The sequence below is a fragment of the Bombus fervidus genome, chromosome 4 (genome assembly GCF_041682495.2).
Source record: "Bombus fervidus isolate BK054 chromosome 4, iyBomFerv1, whole genome shotgun sequence".
Lineage (NCBI taxonomy): Eukaryota > Metazoa > Arthropoda > Insecta > Hymenoptera > Apidae > Bombus > Bombus fervidus.
The window spans coordinates 6,621,891-6,641,990 of NC_091520.1; the positions used below are offsets into that span (position 1 = coordinate 6,621,891).

The following is a 20,100-nucleotide window of genomic DNA, read 5'->3' on the forward strand; positions in this document are numbered from 1 at the left end:
GTGTCTCTCAAAATGGTTGTTCGTAAAACAAAAGAAAGTCGCTCTGTCCGTGAAACAAAGAAAGTCGTGCTGTCCGTAAACAGAGAGAGTCCCTATCACACTTGAACTCTAGGTAGTTTACATATATACACACTAATGTACATATAGATATTAATATACATATTCAAGATTACAAAATTACAGACAAGATAGACAATAAATCAAATTAAGTTGGCAGCTACTTTCGTCAAATCCATTCGCTTTAGTTGTAATTAACAAGTAATTAAATGAATAATTTAGTTATTGTTATTTCATTTGCTTCAGAATTAAGAATTAAAGCATTCCAGGCGTTCATGCGATCTGAAACATTCAAAGAATCTCATTTGCAGTCCTTCGTGCGTAAAATCTTGTTCAAACATTTTACGAATACCGAATACGTTTCTCCCTTCGGGAATCACGTACGAGAACGAAGGGATTATCACGAGAAATCGCGACAGAGAACAGCACTGATCGCGTGGCGACGCCTCGTAACGGAATGCAGCCGGAAGTGAACTGTTTCCTTGCGGTAAATGGCGACGGTGCCGTTGTAGACACCCTGTGGATCTCGTGTACATTCGCGGTCGATGCATCCACGACATCCAGCGTCACGTAATTGATCCGTAGTTATCCGCAAGGTTGGCTAGGTGCATATGTTGGCAAACGTGGGTTGCTTCGTATGCGAATCCAATTGTGTGCATGAATTTTGTTTCGCTTGCGTACTATGCAATGGTAAGCAGCAGTAGGCAAGTCCTGCTCGGTTCCCGACCTAATTGATCGGATGACGTTGCTAATTGCAGCATCAACTGCTAAGGAAAACAGATGAAGGAAATGCGACATTAACGTCGCGAATTTCATACCTGCGTATGTGGTAATTGTGTTTGTTTGAGCGTTTGCGTGACGTCTACGTCCTCTAGGAGATCACACGAGAAGTTCGTAGAGATGTTCTAAGACAGCTGTTCGTTTTATGAGTATTTTTCAATGATTTTTGGCAGCTCTCAGGTAGCTTCGCGAAATCTTTCTGGCAAATTTTTTGAAGCAACAATAACATCCTTTAAGTAGATTATTTTTGAACAGTACAAGCCTTCAAATACGTTTTTCGACATCGTGTTGTTAAAAAACAGAATCTTTTTAATTAATAAATTCCGGGTATACTCACGAAAATATTGCAACTGTTACTATAGTTTATGTGTTATACGAAACATGTTGATTAACACTGTAACAAGATGCGATCGCCATGATTAGTCAAATTTAAAACCGATTAGAAAATGTACATAGAAATCACAGAATATTTACTGCCAACATATATTTAATAAGAAATTAGTATACAGCATATACAGCCATCTTAAGCACGTGCAACTATTAAATACACCTCGACTGAACATCAAGATTTATTAATAAAATTAATGTAATTAATTGGTCATTAAAATAATTTTGTGGTTTCTACGAAATAGACAGGAACGAGACACGATCGCCGTGATTAGTCAAGCTTAAAACCGATCAGAAAATGTGCAAAGAAATCACAAAATATTTATTGCCAACATATATTTAATAAAAAATTAGTATACAGCAAAAACAGCCATCTTAAGCACATGCAACTATTAAATACACTTCGACTGAACACCAAGGTTTATTAATAAAATTAATGAAACTAATTGGTTGTTTAAATAATTCTGTGATCTCCACGAAATATTATAGTCGCGGTAAATATCTTGTTAATTCTAATTGTCGAATACCTACACCGATGTTATTTAATTGGTTCAGCGCGGAGCGTTTTGCTTTACCAAATTGAGGTTCTCTTTTATAGCGAGATGTAGATAAATGGAACATCATTAACTTGCACGCGAACCTCATTCATTACATTTCGTCAACACGCGTTAGGAATGGTACTTACAACTAGTTTACAAGTCTTGAATAAACGAGGTGAAAAGCGATACTAACAGGGAAAGCGTGGATCGTCTCATTGTTAGTCATCCTGTCAGTTTTTGTCATGACTGGATGGTCTCGTGTGGCTGATTAGTTATGTACCTTATTCATTGCATGCACCACGACAGTTGCCTGTATTTTCAGACTTGTTTTCCTGCAACAGACGAGTACCTACTGCGTTGTGCTGTGTCGTAAAGAATTCTCCACAGTAAAGTATGACATTATGCTCCCGTACTCATTTATATTTCAGTATCATTTCTGTTAAAGCATAGTATATTATACACACCGAGGGCGAACTCATCCGGATAAAATGCCTTTATAATTTACAACTCGAAACGTTGACCAACCATAGACTTACGCTAAACGAGCGATATTTTTAACAGTTATCTTTTTTTTCTGCAAATTCTAAAGGAGAATTTCAGGTGCGAAGATGTTATTGCGCAAATTAAAAATAAGTTTTCGATATTTGAGAGTACAGGAATGTGTAGAGAGATGTAGAGATAGATACACCATAATATAGTATAGCGTATAATAGAGAGTCAATTTATTTAGATAAAAATGCTTTTATAACTTACGATCCTTAAACGTTAACCAACCGCCTAAAAATTACACTAAGGAAACTCTAAATTTGATTTCTTCCGACTTGGCCGAAGACTTTCATGTGCTGCTGTAGCAAAAAAAAAAAAAAAAAAAAAAAAAAAGAACAAAAAAAAAAAAAAAGAAGAAGAAAAAATGGCACAATATAGAATTTATATAATACGAAAAATATATAAAATATCCATAATTCTTCTAAATTATGTTTATATTTGATTGTATCTATCGATTCTACAAATTCGAATCGTATTGTATCTTTATCTGAATTAGATAAATTTTCTACGTTCTTGGCCTTTCTATTTCGAGGTAGACGAAGTTCGTCTGTAATTTATCAGGCCTGAACAGAATCTAGCCATCAATTGCAAATACTTTCGAAGAAATCAAACAATTAATCTTCGAGTGGAACTGGAATTATAGTACGGTGACTGTTTTATTTGCCCACTGTTACTGACTGAAGGTTCAATCAATAATCAACACGTTTCTTTTGCTTGCAGGTTTTCCAAGAAGCTCGCGACGTTGCTAGCAATTTGTCTTTTTGCCACACGCACTGGTGAGTGATTCTCTCTGCTTCTCTTCTATGTCTAAACGTTTTATCTTGGCAGAATTCCAATGTTTTAATCTCTGGATCTATTGCGAAAGAATTTGTGCAATCGCAAGGAAAGACAATTAGTTCTTTCTAAATTTCAATCGTTCATACATTTTAGCTAAATACTTCCGGCTATTTGTAGTCTGAGATTTAATTATCAAGTCGATTCCTAAGTTAATTTTGGAAAAGATTTGTTCATCCATCTAATATAATTTTGTATGTGTAAAAAGGAAAAGTGATTAATTGATTTGACACGACCCGAGGTAAAATCTTCTTTTCACCGATGATTTTAACGAAACGATTTATTCAAACCGTTAGATAATTTCGCCTTAAACTCCAATATTCCAGATGGCTGCCAATTCCAATTGTTCGATATTCATTGAACTATACGGAAAGTTTCGGTTGGAATGGAACTGGCAAGTTCATATACGTTCCAGGAAAACAACTATTTGTATTTCAAATTAAATTAAATACTCTTAAATTAAATACTATATTAAATATATATTAAATTAAATTCTAGAAAGTTGTTCCTTGAAGTATATATAGTGTTAGAATTTAATCTTGAAGTTAAGATTAATAATCTGTGGAAAACACAATGTTTATGTTGAAATAATATTCAGTGATGCTTATTAAACAGAACTACAGAACCAAATGTATATAAGCGAGTGATATAATTAACAATGTATGCAAGAATTGTTGATTGTTGGCCAGTTACTCTCAGACTAGACTTAGGTAGTAACCCAACCGCCAAGGTGGAAAGTGAAGGAGAGAAACGAAGATCTACTTCGAGCGGCCGTGACGGCGACAGCCTAGAGCTGGGAGGCCTCGACGACGACGACGACGACTGAAGAAGGCGTGGAAGAGGAGGCCGAGAACCTCCGCCGAGCCATGACGGCAATCTGCGACGCGTCTATGCTACGAGTCACACAGGGCACCGCGCGAAGCAGAGCCGTTTATTGGTGGAATTCCGATATTGCGGAGCTGAGGGCGAGATGCGTCCAGGCCCTACGGCAGTATCAAAGATTTCGCCGCGGGCGGCGACGGGACGAGGAGGAACTCTCCCTGCGTTACGGAGCGTATCGCGAACTAAGGCGCTCGCTACAGAGAGAAATCAAAGTGGCGAAGGAGCGTGCCTGGTCGGACCTGGTCGAAGCGGTCGAGTCCGACCCATGGGGTAGGCCGTACAAGGTCGTGAGGCGTAAACTTCGCGTCAGGGGCCCACCGGCTACGACGGAGATGAAGCCGACGCTGCTGGCGAAGGTCGTCGGGACGCTTTTCCCCCAGCGAGAGGACACCGCGGTGGAGCGACCTCCGGAGACCACACGGACGACCGATTGGAACGTCAATTAGGAAGTCAGCGAGGAAGAACTGTGAGAGGCGACTAGAAGAATGGCCTCCCGCGACGTGGCGCCTGGACCCGACGGGATCCCGGGTCGGACCTGGGGGGAAGCAATGGGGGTGATGGCTCCCAGGCTTCGGCGCCTCTACACCAGATGTCTTAAGGAGGGTGCCTACCCCTGTGTGTGGCGAACGGCAAGGCTGATCTTGCTCCGCAAAGAGGGACGACCGGCGACCTCGCCGTCGGCTTATCGGCCGATATGCCTGGCTGGACGAGGTCGGCAAGCTTCTGGAGAGAGTGGTCGCCTCCCGCCTGAAGCGGCACATGTCGGAGCGGGTACGGGCCTGGCACGAAAGCCAGTTCGGCTTCCGGAAAGGATGCTCGACGATCGACACGGTCAGGTGCGTACGGGCGCTCACGGAAGACATGGTTTCCCGGGACTGCGTGGCGTTGGCGGTGTCTCTGGACATCGTCAACGCGTTCAACTCCATACCGTGGGACAAGATAGTGGCGGCGCAGGAGCGCTTCGAGGTTTCCGACTACCTCGTTCGGCTGATCCGCGCCTACCTCGACGACAGGTGGATATGCTACACCAGCAGCGAAGGGAAGAAAGGCGGCCCGTCGAGTGCGGCGTTCCGCAGGGCCCGGTGTTGGGACCGATCCTGTGGGTCTTTGCTTATGACGAGGTATTGCGCTGCCTGCTGCCTCCGGGTGCGACCGTGGTGTGCTACGACGACAGTCTGGTCCTGGTCGGCGGGCGCGGGTGGCACGAGACGCTTCGCATCGGCGAAGTGGCGGCGGCCTGCGTGATACGGGCGGTGCGCGAGCTGGGCCTGAGGGTCTCCCCTGCGAAGTCGGAGGCCATGTGGTTTTATAACAAGAACAGCCGAGGGACTCCTCCGTCCGGTCTGCGCATAAGCATGGCGGGCGAAGTCGTCGAGGTGGGAACGCGGATGAGGTATCTGGGTCTCGTCATTGACGGCCAGTGGAAGTTCGAGCAGCACTTCGAGTCCCTGATCCTGGAGGTGTCGGTAGCGGCCAACGCCTTGTGCGGCCTGCTGCCGAACATCGGCTATACGAGGGCGTCGTTCGGTCCCGGGTGATGTACGGAGCCCCGTTATGGGCGGACGATTTGAGGGCGAGTCGTCGCAGCATCCTGCTCCTCAAGAGGTTGCATAGGTCGACCGCCATCAGAATCGTCAGGGGATACCAGACGGTGTCCCACGCGTCGGCGACCGTTCTGGCTGCGTCACCCCCGTGGAAGCCCCAGGCGTTGGTGTTGAAGAAGCGATTCGGCAGGATGAGAGCGCTGGACCCGGTAGAGGACCCGGCCGAGCCGGCAGCCCCGGACGATCTAGAAACCGCCGAGGAGGATGCGTGGGACCAGTGGCGATCTTAGCTGATCAGGGTGGCGAACATCGAGGCGCGGAGGCGGTCCTCCCAACCTACAGGATGACCCAGTTGCTCACCGGACACGGCGTGTTCGGGGAGTACCTGGAGAAGATCGGCCGGGAGGAGACAGACGTCTGCCACCACTGCGGGGATTGCAGGAACACGGCGCAGCACACGCTGGAATTTTGTCCGGCGTGGGAGCTGCCTCGCTACACCCTGCGTCTCGCCATCGGCGAGAATTTGGCCCCTTCGGCGATCGTGAAAGCGATGCTGAACGGGACTCGAGAGTACGAGGCTATCCGGTGCTTCTGCGAGCAAGTGATGCTCGCAAATGAATGGGCAGAGAGGGATAGAGAGAAGAACTCTCACCCTAGCAGGGTAACGCGGCAGAGAAGGATGACGGTCAGGCGACCGAGAGCCGCCTCACCGCTGTCCCAACAGGCCGCAACCAGAAGAAGGGTGGATGACGTTATGGGCAGTGGCCCCCCCCCTAGCGCCAGTAGTCGATAGGTAGGAGAACCTTTGACTGGCTCGCACGAAGGAGCGGACGCGTAAGGGGGTGCACCGGAGCAGATAATTCGCAAGTGGTCCACGGTGCACTCCCGTCAGACGCGTGGGAAGGCCATCGTGAAGTTTTAGTCGGTAAGTGTCCGACACTACTCTGCCGTTGTTGGTGCAGTAGCAGTGGCAGAGTGTCCATGAGGATTTCTCCACGTAAAAAAAAAAAAAAAGGTAGTAACCCATGATCCCTTAAATACTTTGAACCCCACTCTCTATACAGTAATGAGTATGACCTGTGTAAGTGTCCTGTTCAAATGCCTGTGTGGGTGTCTGTGTAAGGGTTTTGTGCTTATGCGTGAAATATCGTTGTATTCCAACATATAGTAAACGATCTTTTCAATTAAAACACTATGAAATATATATATATAAGAAAGAATGATAACCTGCGCAGAAAGGATAGGATAAATTAAGATACTGTATAATCATAATTAAATACATATTTTTGTTCCTTACTTATTAAGCAACACTGTTTCGATAATCGAATGTTTCGTTATTCGATGTTACAGAAAGCAATCATTCCGTCAGTAGTAGGTATCCTGATAATCGAAATTCTACTATGTATATTTGTTTTTCGTTCCCGCGTAATATTGTTCGGATAATGAAACTTGGATGTTCTAATATAATATTGATCATTCTTGAAGCATAAAATACTCAGCAAACATGGGAGTTATTTCAATAAAATACCTAAGAAGAAAATTATTTAATGAATATATTGTTTATCTCGACTATTTAGGTACTACTGGACTGACAACTAAGTGATTGCGGATTTTATCATTAGGTGGTATTGACAAAACCGCAATCACTTAGTTGCCAAACCAATATTTTGAATAATTTTGATTTTTCTTCCAATCGTTTCATATTGAGCTATCAAACGAAGTAACTTTTCATTTGGTATTTTATATTTGAAAGATATGTAGTGTTGGAGATTTCCAATGTTGGTAATAATCATTTCATCAAAATATACTGTCTGTAAGAAGTTTCTATGTGTATATATACAGCTTAGGCAACACCTCGATACCACTTTCGGCAAACGTGACTGACCCTTCGCATGCGTACGTATATGTATAATAATACGTAGGAAGTTCCTGGTCTTTTCGAGTTGCTGGCACAAAATCCTTCTTACGACCCACTTACAAAATTGTCAGAGCTTTTACCCTTCGCACTTTCCCTCCTTTCTTCGAGATATTTTCGCACCCCTTCTAGTTCAGCTTTTGCAATGTACCGACCTTCTTATCATATACGCTCTTTGCGGAATATTCTTCGTATGAAAATGTTAGATAACGTATATTGCTTATTACTTTGCAATTACGTTAGAGCCGAACTAATAGAGAGAGAAAATTATTCGGATAATGAAATTTTCTCATAATAGAACAATCACTTTTCTGGTATAAAATTTTATTTCTTCAAACACAGATTAAAATTAATTGGCAGACTCTTGAAATATTTGTGGGTCCCGCATCTTTTTGCCAAGTCACATAATTTTGCCGACATAAGTAACTGCATAGAGTTACATTCTTTTTGTATTTCGAATCATCGAAGTCCTTCTGCAAATACCACGAATGCTTCGTCATGACAAGGCACGTCTTCATTAGCACTTTCGTTTGCTGTTTCTATTCGAATAAAATCGTCATTATCGTCGTCTGTGTCGCGATGAAACCATTTCATTATACCGGTAATCAGTTTTTGATAATTTTCAATATCATGTTTTTGATTTTTAGCGTCTGTAGTTTTACACATTCCGTTGCACTTGCAGCACTTTCGAGTTTCTTTAATTATACCGTACCTTGTTTCTTTTTCTTCTTGTAAATTCTTGTAAATTCTTATAATCCGAATTCACTCGATTGAAAAAACGCGATGTTATGAAGGCCACACGATGACCATGAAAAGTTCTTATCATATGACTCCTGTTAAATTATTATGAGAAGTCAGCGTGTGTGTAGTACGAGAGAATAAAAATTATTCAACGTATCGAAAATGAATTTCTTTATACATAGACTGTAATATAAATGGGAAAAGGCAATTATTTATTTAGTATGAGTGGACGCCGATATTTTTTCTTTTCTTTAGCATTAACGATCAGTCTGCGGGTTCGATCAGAAATATAGACGTACCCAGTTTAGATAAAAATCAACTAAATTAAACAATTATTATCATCAGATTTATTACGATCAGAATTATTACATTCTCTAACTTATTGCCCGTAACCAATAACTTCCTCATTCACAAGCTCCAAAATAGACAAATTATCTCTAATTAATTTAATTCAACCTTGTTAAATGAAAGTCCATTTGCTTGAGTGCAGATTAAAATTAATTGACAGTTTCTTTAAACATTTATGAAAGTGATATCTTATTCACTACTAAGTCACATAAATTTTTCAACATAAGTAATTTGCATAGAGTTACATTCTTTTTGTACTTCGAACCCTCAAAATCTTTTTCGAATGTCACGAATACTCGACTATGACGAGGCATCTTTCTATTATCACTTTCGTTTGCTGTTTCCATTCGAATAAAATCGTCATTATCGTCCTGTGTGTCGCAATGAAGTCATTTCATTACGTCAGTATATTTGGGGTTTCTTCTCTACTACTGTATACACCATCTGAAAAATCTACCTGTTTTTCATAATTTTCAATATCGCGTTGTTGGTTTTTAATATCTGTGATCATGGCTTTCAAAACATCGTGTATTTTTGCCAATTTTGTTGCACTTACACTTCCGAGTTTTTTATTTACGTCCTCTTTTGCTTCTCCTTTCTCTTATATATTCTTGTAAATTATTACGGCCGGGACTCGTTCAATCGAAAAAGTGATAGAATTTTTACGTTTCATATGGACATTAATAAAATATGTACATATTTGAAACGGAAAAATTCATCGGCCGTAACTGAGAAACATTACGTTCGGATAGCAAAGCGTTCGAATGATACAACGTTCGTATATTATGTTAGTTTTTGGTTTTGGATATTTTAGTATTAGGATATAGTTATATTATAATATACAATACTATATATTATTATCGTAGTTATATTGTAATCTATATACTATATTATAATGTTATATATTAACTATATTATATTCTTAGTATAGTTATATAGTTATAGTTATATATAAGTATAATATACTATATATAACTATACTAATAATATAATATAGTTATATGTAATATAGTATGTAGATTACAATATAACTATAATAATATTATATATATTATAACTATATTATATAATAACTATAATAATATATATATATAATATAGTGATATTATAATATATTATATAGAATATATTAATATATAGATTTTATCCTGATAGTGGGTATTCGAATAAAGGAAATTTTGCTGTATTTATCTATTTCAATTATCCGCTGAATTTACTTGCAATTAGTCGAATAGCGTCTATCTCTGTCAGAAAAACAAAGATCGAGGAAGACGACACGAAATAAGGCGCGAAAAATACGAAAGCAGAAAAAGAGAAGAGTGGGGCATTTCCTTGTTCCGGTTAGGGGAAGCAGAAACCTTCCACCGAAGGGTCTTGCCACTTTCCTTGTCCTTCTCTTTCTTCCTCTTCCTCTTCTTCCTTTTTTCCCTTCTCAGAAAACCGCATATCTTAGCGAAGCTGTGAAACGGATTTTCCAACGGAAGCAAAGGAAGGAACGTTGTTCTCCCTCGTTTCTTCCTTCTCCTTCGCGCTTTTTTTTTCTCTCAACGCTCCTGTCCTCCGGCTTCATCCACTTTTCACCCCCATATCCGCCACCGTTTCGGATTTGTTACTTTATTTGCACGCGCGCTTGTTTACCTTTCGCGCGTCACTCGCTCACTCGCCACGACTGTCTCCGCTTTTCTTTCATTCTTCGCCGTTTTCGCCATCATTCCATTTTCTCCCCCAAGCTCCGATTGTTCGTGGCAACGGCGCAGCTGCATCTGCTTTCCAGGGAATTGAACGTCCTTAAATTTCGTTCGTATCAGTCGAACGAAACTGTTCAATATAATTGCGCCGACTTTAATATTTGAGGAGGACCATTGTTCAGAGTTTAGTTAATCAATGGCGTTATGTACTTGTAAATAGTTTGCACAGGTAATAGAGCAGTTTCATACTCAGACGTGTATAATATGTATTGTACTGGAGGATTAAGTCGTCGAACGCTTGAGCTGCTCGTAATTGGTAATAAGCCGCACGTAATTAAAGCAATGTAAGCTGCATGTGTCTATGTATTGTCTATTTTATAAGGTTGTTTTATATGTTTTCGACTATTACGCGCATTCTGCAAATTTTTCCACCTTGAAATTTCCCGTAAATGGATGAACGTTCGTAGTCCAGTACAGTAGAATATTCGGCAAAAAATAATGCAGTAGATAATTGAATGCTGCGATAATACGGGAAAGTCTATTAGTGTCCGTAAATCGTATAATAAAATCGTAGAAAACATTTTGATAATGTAATATTGTACGTATATTTAGATTGAGTTAATTATTTAACTAGTCGAAAATTTGCTTAACTGCTCTCACAATATTTAACTATTTACACTTTCCTACGCTTCGTATTAAAATTTCGAAAAAAAATGAAGTTATGACAAAGTCCAATGCACCTCGTATAATACGGAATTTCGGTTAACTGAGACTCCACTGTGATTACAATCTCATTTTATTCTTTTTATATTAGACGTTCTAGTCATTAAATTCTCTTTTTTCTCTTTTGTCCATACGATCGAACCAGATGTGCATAGCTGACCATTTATTTGTACCATACGCCGGCAACAGTAAATTAACAACGCTTGAATTGTATAAGATAATTTAGAAGCATCTTTAATCATCATATCGTACGATATATATTAATTCTGTCATCGATAGTGGTTGTCGATGACCATAAGATCTCATTATCGATAATGGTAACAGGTAACCAAAAAGAATCCTGACATCGATTATGGTTACCGATAACCAATAAGATTTTAAAGTTAAAACTTGCATTTTTGCATTCTGCACATTGAAAACTGTTAAATTGCAATAAAAAGAGGCGACAATTTTATGTCCTTTAAACCAAAGTCTAATCATCGTCCCTTTTTTTGCAATTTAGCAATGTGCAGAATCCAAGAATGCAAGTTTTAACTTTTGGAATCCAGTGGTTCGGGAATTATGCACACGTGAAACACCATTTTAAGCGTATTTTGGTGGTTAGTATGATATTGCTTCTATCTAACTGATATCGAACTGAACCTAGCGTAAGGATAACCGGAGAATAAAACATAACCCAAACCTAATCCAATATTCAAGATTCAAAATTCCGCCGCAAAGTGACCGACATCCACGTGCATTTGTTAGCTAGCGTTCTGGGTTCATTGGACGAATCGTGGAAAAGCCAACTTCAAAGCGAGTCGTCAGATACGCCGAAAACGCTCAACTTTACATAACTTTTAAACTGTTTTCTGGATTCCTGAAAATAAGACTTGCATTTGTTGTCGTTTATAATGATTATTCCTAGCCAAAATCTCGACATATACTATTGTAGTATCGTGGACGAAAAAGGTCTAAGAGATAGCGGGCGAACTATAAGCAATGTCACCAGAAAGCCGAAGTGTCGACAAGCCCAATGATGTATCGGTCCTTCTATCGAACAGTTTCATGGAAAAGGCCTGCGTGACCCTGGCCACGAGCGTGTCACATAAAATAAAAAAAGAGAAATCGAAGATGAAAAATAAAAAATAAAAAGAGAGAGTTTATTTCTTAACACTTAGTTTACACTAAATACAATTTACTTCTGAACTTCAGCCGCGACTTTTCAAGACTGAAGCTCTTACAACTTGACTTTCGGCAGAATCCGATTCTTTTTCTTTGTCATCCCTCAATATCTCCACTATCCACGCGTTTGTTAGGCGTTCTCGAACATTCGGCGAAAGGACCGTTGGGATATTGAGGGATATTGAGTGCCGCCACATCTTTATTTCCATTATCAGCCCATCGGTTCCGAAGCGTAGCCTGGTCTCTGATGTGGATTGAGATTTGGTTGATGTTACAAGCGGTTGCGGAACACGTGCGTGATGGAGCTAAGACAAAAGACAAAAGGATGCTAAAGGACAAAGACGAATTAACAGTCAGTGTCAGTGGAGAAGCTAGAGAGTGCAAGTCGAGAAGTCAGAGAGGGCGAATTGCGTTGTCGAGAGAGTGTGGTCCGCGTGAGAGAGAACGTTGTGACTGTGACGCCAACCACATGAGAGACCAGGCCGCGTTTCGGAACCGATGGGGTGATGACGGAAATAAAGATCTGGCGGTACTCGGCGACATACATTGTCGCCGAAGCGAAGTGCCTAATGAATTCTCAATATCCTAACGGTCCTTTCGCTGAATGTTCGAGAATGCCTAACAAACGCGTGGATAGTGGGGATATTGAGGGATGACAAAGAAAAAGAATCAGATTCCGCCGAAAGTCAAGTTGTAAGAGCTTCAATCTTAAAAAGTCGCGCCTAGAGTTCAGAAGTAAATTATAGCCAGTGAAAAACAAGTGTTAAGAAATAAATTCTCTTTTTTTTATTTTTTATTTTTATCTTTTATTTACATCTTCGATTCCCTTCATTTATTTTACGTGATAGGACCGTAGTGACGAGAGTTGCAAGTCAACTATTTAGTTGCCTTAATTATAGTACGTCATTGTGATTAATTCACGTTAAACAACCATCGTTTCCTGTTTAACCAACATTTGTTTAATCAATTTATTGTAAATAAACTAATTGTAGTAAAGATCCTACACTATGATCTCTTCAATTTGAATTATATCTGTTACGATCTCTGCTGTGCAGGTGTCACCGTTATGCCGGCCATGTACAACATTAGAATATCTGGAACCGAGGCGAGAATATAGTTGTATCGTCCCTCTCTCTCTCTCTTTCTCTGTGTTTTCTCTTCTAATTGCTGCGCTGTCGCGTCGAGTCAGAGATGAATCGCAACGAACGGTTTGCTCTTCGAAATAAATGCTTCTTTTCGTTGGTGATATTCGCGTCGCGTCGAACGCGTAAAAAAGCTAATAAAACGTACGGGTACAGGCGTACGTACGGTTTTTGAAAGCAGACTTGTTTGCAACCACCTCTGTGTACGATTGATCACTCAAAGGGCAACGTTTGCCCTCTCACGAATACGCGTCAATCACGTTCTAACGATGTATTCAAATACGACGCCGCACGTACGCGTGTAATTGGACTGGAAACGTCTGCCGGCTGGATGATTTTCAAAAGTCTATTGATTTATTTTTTGTTTGCCGAATTATGATATATTTATGTGGTGTTATTTTCCCAAATTTGTAAATATTCTTATGTATATGAAGCAGCAGTAGCAGTTTGCAGATATATTAGAAAGAGAAGTAAGAGATTGACCGAGTTGCGTATACAGAGTGGAACGGTAATCGTAGTACAATCGATCAGAGGTTGATTCTGCGTGAAAAAATAAGTCGAAAATGTAGAATACAATTTTTTCATATGACGTTTCGTTTCTGAGGAAATCGAGTTTGAAAATTCGTTGGATGTGCTTTAAACTTGGCTAAGTGGCGACTAGGCGAACAAGCCATTGGAGGTTACTGTACACGTGAAAATAAGTACAGAATGTGAAATAAAACTTTCCCGTTTGAGGCATCATATTCGAGAAAATCAAATTCAAATATGTTTAATTACGAACTGGTCTCGTATACGCGCATAATACATTTTCGAACTTTCGATCTTTTTCGCAATGAAGCATCTTATTTATTTTCAAATGCATTTTAAATCCCTGTCGACTATTTACTCTTGTTTAGTCCGAAATTAACCAAATGTAAAACATTTAAGTAAATTTTGTCAAATCTTCAAAGTCGATTTTCTCGAAGACAAAGTCTCAGATTAAAAAATGCTATATTTAACTTTTTCCGTATTTTTTTACGTAGTATCAACCCCTGCCCGAATGTACTACGATTAACGCCCCACCCTGTATAGATTAAGACAGATTTAAAAATTTACACACGCTACATGGTGACACTATTTGGAGAAATAAAATGTTATAAATCAATGTATTGCTGTTTGTGGTAACACACATATGAGACAATGCTTCTATCGCCCATAACAAGTATTTTGAAAAAGAAGCATCACCAGAAATCAACAGGGGATTAAAGTCGTAGTCGAAAATGTATAAAGAAAAATATTTTATGTACGTGAAAGACAAATGATGTCTCTTTCGTTTGAGCCTAATTTCATATAAAATTGTGTCTTACCCTTTGCTTGAGAACGATTTCAAATTTGATAAGCAATATTAGGTACACTTTACGATGCTAATAAATTTTGCAATCTGGAAAGTACAGAAAGTCATATGATGGCACAAACATTATTTTGTTTAATTTATTTGAAAATTTTATTTTGTATAATTTGCTTGCGATAAATAAATTTATAAGTTTGATTTTCGAGGAAATAAAAGATCCAGTCGATCAATTTGAATTCTGAAAGGATCTTGTAAGAAAATCATAAATTATTGTATTTCAATGATCTATATAATACAAATTTAGAAACAAAGATTTTAAGATGTAAAAAATATAATATAAAACCATTTCATTATTTTTACGTCATAAAGTTTTTCTTTTTTTTCACTAAACTTGGCTTTTTAAATATTCAGAAATATGAAATTATGCCGAACATTTTGCAAACATGCAAACGGTTGTGAAGATTTTGTTTAAAATTTCAAGAGTATCCTATTTATTAAAAAAATTTCATTAAAATCGTGTGATTCTAAGTAATTACGTATGCATGTCATTTATTTGATCGACTAAAATTTAGTTTAAGAAATACTTTCCATTCGTTTAATATTCAATATTAATATTGATATTCTATATTCGTTTAATATTTTAGCGTTTGAAATATTGCTCTCTATATTTACACCATAAAAGGTTTTGAAATGAAATATTGTTTAAATATTGTACTAGTACGTATAGTATGATCTAAGAGAAAATATAAATGAATAATAACAAAAGTACATATGTCATTCTTTTAATCCGAAATACATAAAATATTTAAACATAAGAACGTTTCTTGTTAACAAATTATGTCAAATACCATTCAAAATTTAAACGACAAAGTGAATCCGACATTTAAAAATTATTAATATCGTGAAGTAATGTCGAATCTAACGAAAAGTAACTGTAAATTCTTATTTTCTAAAGAAATAAAAGCTCGGATAGAGAAACTCGAAGGAAACCAATATAACTTAGAAAAATAAAATAAAATCGGAAACCCGGAACACTCGATAGTCTGGACAACTCAATTGATACATTAATCTTCCGGCAAAGAGAAAATGCAGGAGCGAATCTTAGTTTAGTGATCTCGTTCTTTTTCTTACAATTTATAACGTTGCGGTATAGATCACAGTTTCAAGTGCAATCTACGTTGACCACAAGTTGTAAAATGTAACTTGCATTTAAAACATAAATATTATTGTTATATTAAAAAACGTATCAGTGTTTGAAACGTAATAAAATTGACATTTTTTATCTTGTGAACTAATTGCTTCATTTATAATATGATTCTTTCGCGATGGAAAAGTCATACTTTCCATCAAAGAAAAGTGAGTCATAAAACATATCAGCTTCCATTTCGAAAACTAGAATTTACCGTAGAAATTTTTACAGCATTGGCAAACAACTTTTTGTATAAACTTCGAATCGAATTTTCGACTCGCCCCCGTATTTAATTTGAATTTTACTTAATTAATAAACTTTATATTATATTAATAAATTTTTGTTAGTGACCAATAAAAGTGTTTGACATAAATATTTGCGTAAATTATCATAGGAAATTGGCCGAGTTTAAGAGCTCAGATTTCTATAATTTCAAAAATAAAATCGTACAACGTATGTAAAATTTCTTGAAATGATGCGAAAGACAGAATTTTCTTTAATAAACGAATCCTACGAGCTTTCCCAATGCATTCGCTGTTATTGACGCATGTGGTGCGTCGATTGAATTTCTTAATCAATTCTGCATCTTGCATAATTGTTACATTGGGAGAAATATTATTACCATAGAACGTGCTTTACCTGGATTAATTGGCAGGCAGAACTGTTTAATTGATGGAATAGTTTCTATGGTAGCGGTTTATTAGTTATAACCTGCAGCTCTTATTATTAGTTCGAACAAGTAGGAGCTGATGTTCAGAAAACTGAAGTTGAGCAGTTACTTCTGTACCGCATTCAACGCGTGATTATATAACTGAAATTATGCTTGCAAACTATGGTTTGGACAAGGATATGGATATAGCAGATGCGTGTTCTGACAAATTATTATTCTGACGAATTAAATCAAACGCATACAGCATTTTCCTACAAATTGTTCGTCACTGTGTTTCTCACAATTGATCGGTCGTTCCTTTGACACATAGCAAAGTTCGATGGTTGAGTAGAGTAACCTGATGCAAAATCAATCATCCGTGACAAATTACTAATCATCCATGAGACAACGAAGAAACTTTTTTATTTTTTTTTTAATTAAACTTGTTCTAACGTATTTGTAGAATTTTTCTGATTAAAATGAATCGAAAGGGGACATAGTTTAAATCACATTTACATGTATATTTAATAGACGACAGAAAATAAGTTAATGTCAGTAGATAAGCAAATATGCCTCAAATTATATCGTGTTTGATCCTGTTTTACTCAGACAAACCTGGCAATAACATTGGTAAAAGTTTTATTCGATAAAAATTGCAAACAAAAAAGTTCTATTGTTGCATTAACACTGTCTGACCGATATATTTCTTTCCACCGAGCCGATTCCCCCACCTCTTTCTTGTTCACTTGCGTTGTCCTTTTTTAAGCTCGGCAAAATGCTGAGTCGTTTCTATTACATACAATCGAGTTCTATACATCGTACGTGATAACTCATCGCCGAGGAGTTCCGATTTCCTATCAGTTAGATAGTATACATAAATTCTTATGAATGTATGAAATTCGATGTTCAGGTATTTCATTCTACAAAAGGAGTAGTTTGTCAGGACACGCATCCACTGTAATATAAATCATTGTCTAATAGAGCGTAGTTCATCTCGTATTTCTAAAGCTGACCAAAGCTAAAGGAAATGCAGATTATGAATACTGTGTTTGAAATAAAGGTATTTCTAATGAAAAGAAAAATTCAACATCAAAGATAGGCGTCTGTTGTGTATAATTACCATAGAATTCCATGTAAATTGTAATTGCCTTTGTAATTTCTTTCTTCGTTACCAAACCCAAACCAAACCTGAATCTAATGCTAAAAGCTACTGCATGGTAGAACTCCATTTATTGGAACGAAATTTTAATTAATCTCTGTTTAATTAAAGATCCGTCGTCGACAACAGTGAATTGATTTGTCTGAACGCTAACTACGTGGTATTATATGAACGAAAAGTAATAAGTGGCGAGGAAAATCAATGAACTCTAATTATATATAATAACGTAAATTCTTAGAGTAAATCGGACGATCGATTTTGGAAAATCGAGTTTATTTAGGAATAATGAAATTAAACACAATAAGAGTTAATAACAAATCTACTACAAATTTTACCTGGAATATTGAGAATCGATTTTCCAAGTCCTAAATTACCGTTCTTTTTTCGTGACCTCATCTATTCAGCAAAATGACTGGCGGTAAAACAAAACAAAAGTAAAAATGTCGGTTAGCAGATAGTTTGAATTCTATAGAATTTACATATGTAAAATATATATGTGTATGTCGGATCATCTTTGGAAAACGGGGCGTGTGATGAGTCTTGCTGTGAGTTGTCCATAGTTGTCTTATAACAGATGTTGTTTGTTTATGCGAATGTATTACAAAAGTTAACAACTGATATCGATGACTGAGTGATCGAGATGTCTATGACGATGAATTTAGGTTCGATAACGAATACACGATCAACGGGATGACGATTGCGATTGCGGGTCAATCTTTGTCTTTAAGGAGAGTAATTATTTAATTAATTCATACCGCTGTTAGGTACACGTCCTCCCGTGACCGTGGCTACGTTCAGTGACCCATTATGTCACTTTGAGCTCAAGCCCACTGTCATAAATCTCGGATAATCATAATTGACTTAACTCATAAACAGTTATTTCTCAGTTGTATTGCTTAAGTATGACTATAATAAAAAGTTTGGACTAAAGTATTGGGGATCTTCCCAAATATTCCGAAAGAAAGGCTCCGGCGTCTCTTCATTTCCAACATGTATATACAATATGTAAATAATATGTATATAAAAAAGTATAAACTGACTGTCTGTTCTACAGCTTGAGATAAATGGAGTTTTACTGTAATGTCAAAAATACTTTTACATACATACAGAATAACACGTAAAAGCTGGCACCACGTAATTCCTTCTGGGAAACTAAAGGAAGACTATAGAATAAAATTTATTATTCTCAGCTTAGTTTTCGAGAAAATCGAGTTTGAAAATTTATCAAGTATTCTTGAACGTAGCTAATTGCGGATTGGCAGAACTAGATAATCGACAGGAGGTCATTGTACGTGTGAAAAACGGTCGAAAAAGTGGAATAAAATTTGTCCGTCTGAGGGTCCAAAAAATAGAGTTTGAATATATTTAATTACGAATCGAACTAGTATTAGGTTGTCCGGAAAGTGTCTTTCTTTTACAGACACGTCTTTTACAACGACGCATCTTTATACAAACATGAAACCTACTCTGTCGAACGTTGTGATCGTTATTTTGATAGAACAAAATGGATCATACGTAATTCGATAAAATAATATAAAACGAAAAATGTTGTGCATCCATTATTTCTTTATAAAACGAAAGAAACTTTTTGGACGACCTATTATATGGTTTTTACAAATTTATTTTTCTCGGAAACAAAGCGTCTTGCGAGGAAATTCTATTCTACACTTTCGATTTATTTTTATACGTAGAACGATCTGCTACCAATTATTTAGTCCTATTCAGTGCAGAATTAGTCATGTTCAACTCTATAAATTCTGAAATTCGATTTTCCCGAAAACTAAGTTGAGGACGAACGAATTTTATTCCGTGCTTGTTTCTAACAAAATAGTATTCTAACAAAATCTGTTTCTACTAAATTCCGTATCTCAAAATCTTGACCCAAGCTGCGATTGTATAGGTACGTATGTACAAGCTAAATTACTGAGAACGCTGACCTTGACAATATACATCAAGGTCCGCGAAATCCACGAGGCATCCCATTTTCCATTTAATTAGCTCGTATTTTACTACCTACCAGCGAGTCTGTTAATCGAACAAGGACGCATATCGATTCAGTTTACATACGCTTCCTGAGGAATCGATATCGTTCGTGTCTTCGGACGTGTACTCGCCTACGTGATACGACGCGTACGGGTGTTCGAATATCCATCGGTCACCCCGTTTGCGCACTGTCATTTCGTCGGTGAATGTGGCTTCTGGCCGAGAGATTCATTCAGGATCCCGTTAAATACGGCTTCGTCGAGGCAGAGCAACGAGTTTCCGATAATGCCGGATGCAGTCGGCCGTATTACTGGATAATGCGTCGCTCGCTCAATAATACGCGGCATCCGTGTCTGTTCAATCACATTTGATCGCTTGAAAAGTCCCGGCCTTCCCATTCATCCGTAACCCTTCTTTTCTCCTATGCTTTTTCACCACCGATGCCTCGTCATACTGCGCCTCCGCGCGTTGTCGCAGTCGTCCACCGTTAGTATTTCCTC

General features: G+C 38.2%; 1 protein-coding gene across 1 annotated transcript in view; it reads left to right on the forward strand.

The window, feature by feature from the left end:
- Positions 1-20,100, forward strand: part of Cad87a (cadherin 87A) — a 543,288-nt gene that overhangs the window by 285,680 nt on the left and 237,508 nt on the right. Inside the window, exon 4 of the mRNA XM_072002494.1 lies at positions 3,030-3,085. Within this exon, the coding sequence (XP_071858595.1) occupies positions 3,030-3,085 (56 nt within the window). The remainder of the gene's footprint in view (positions 1-3,029; positions 3,086-20,100) is intronic.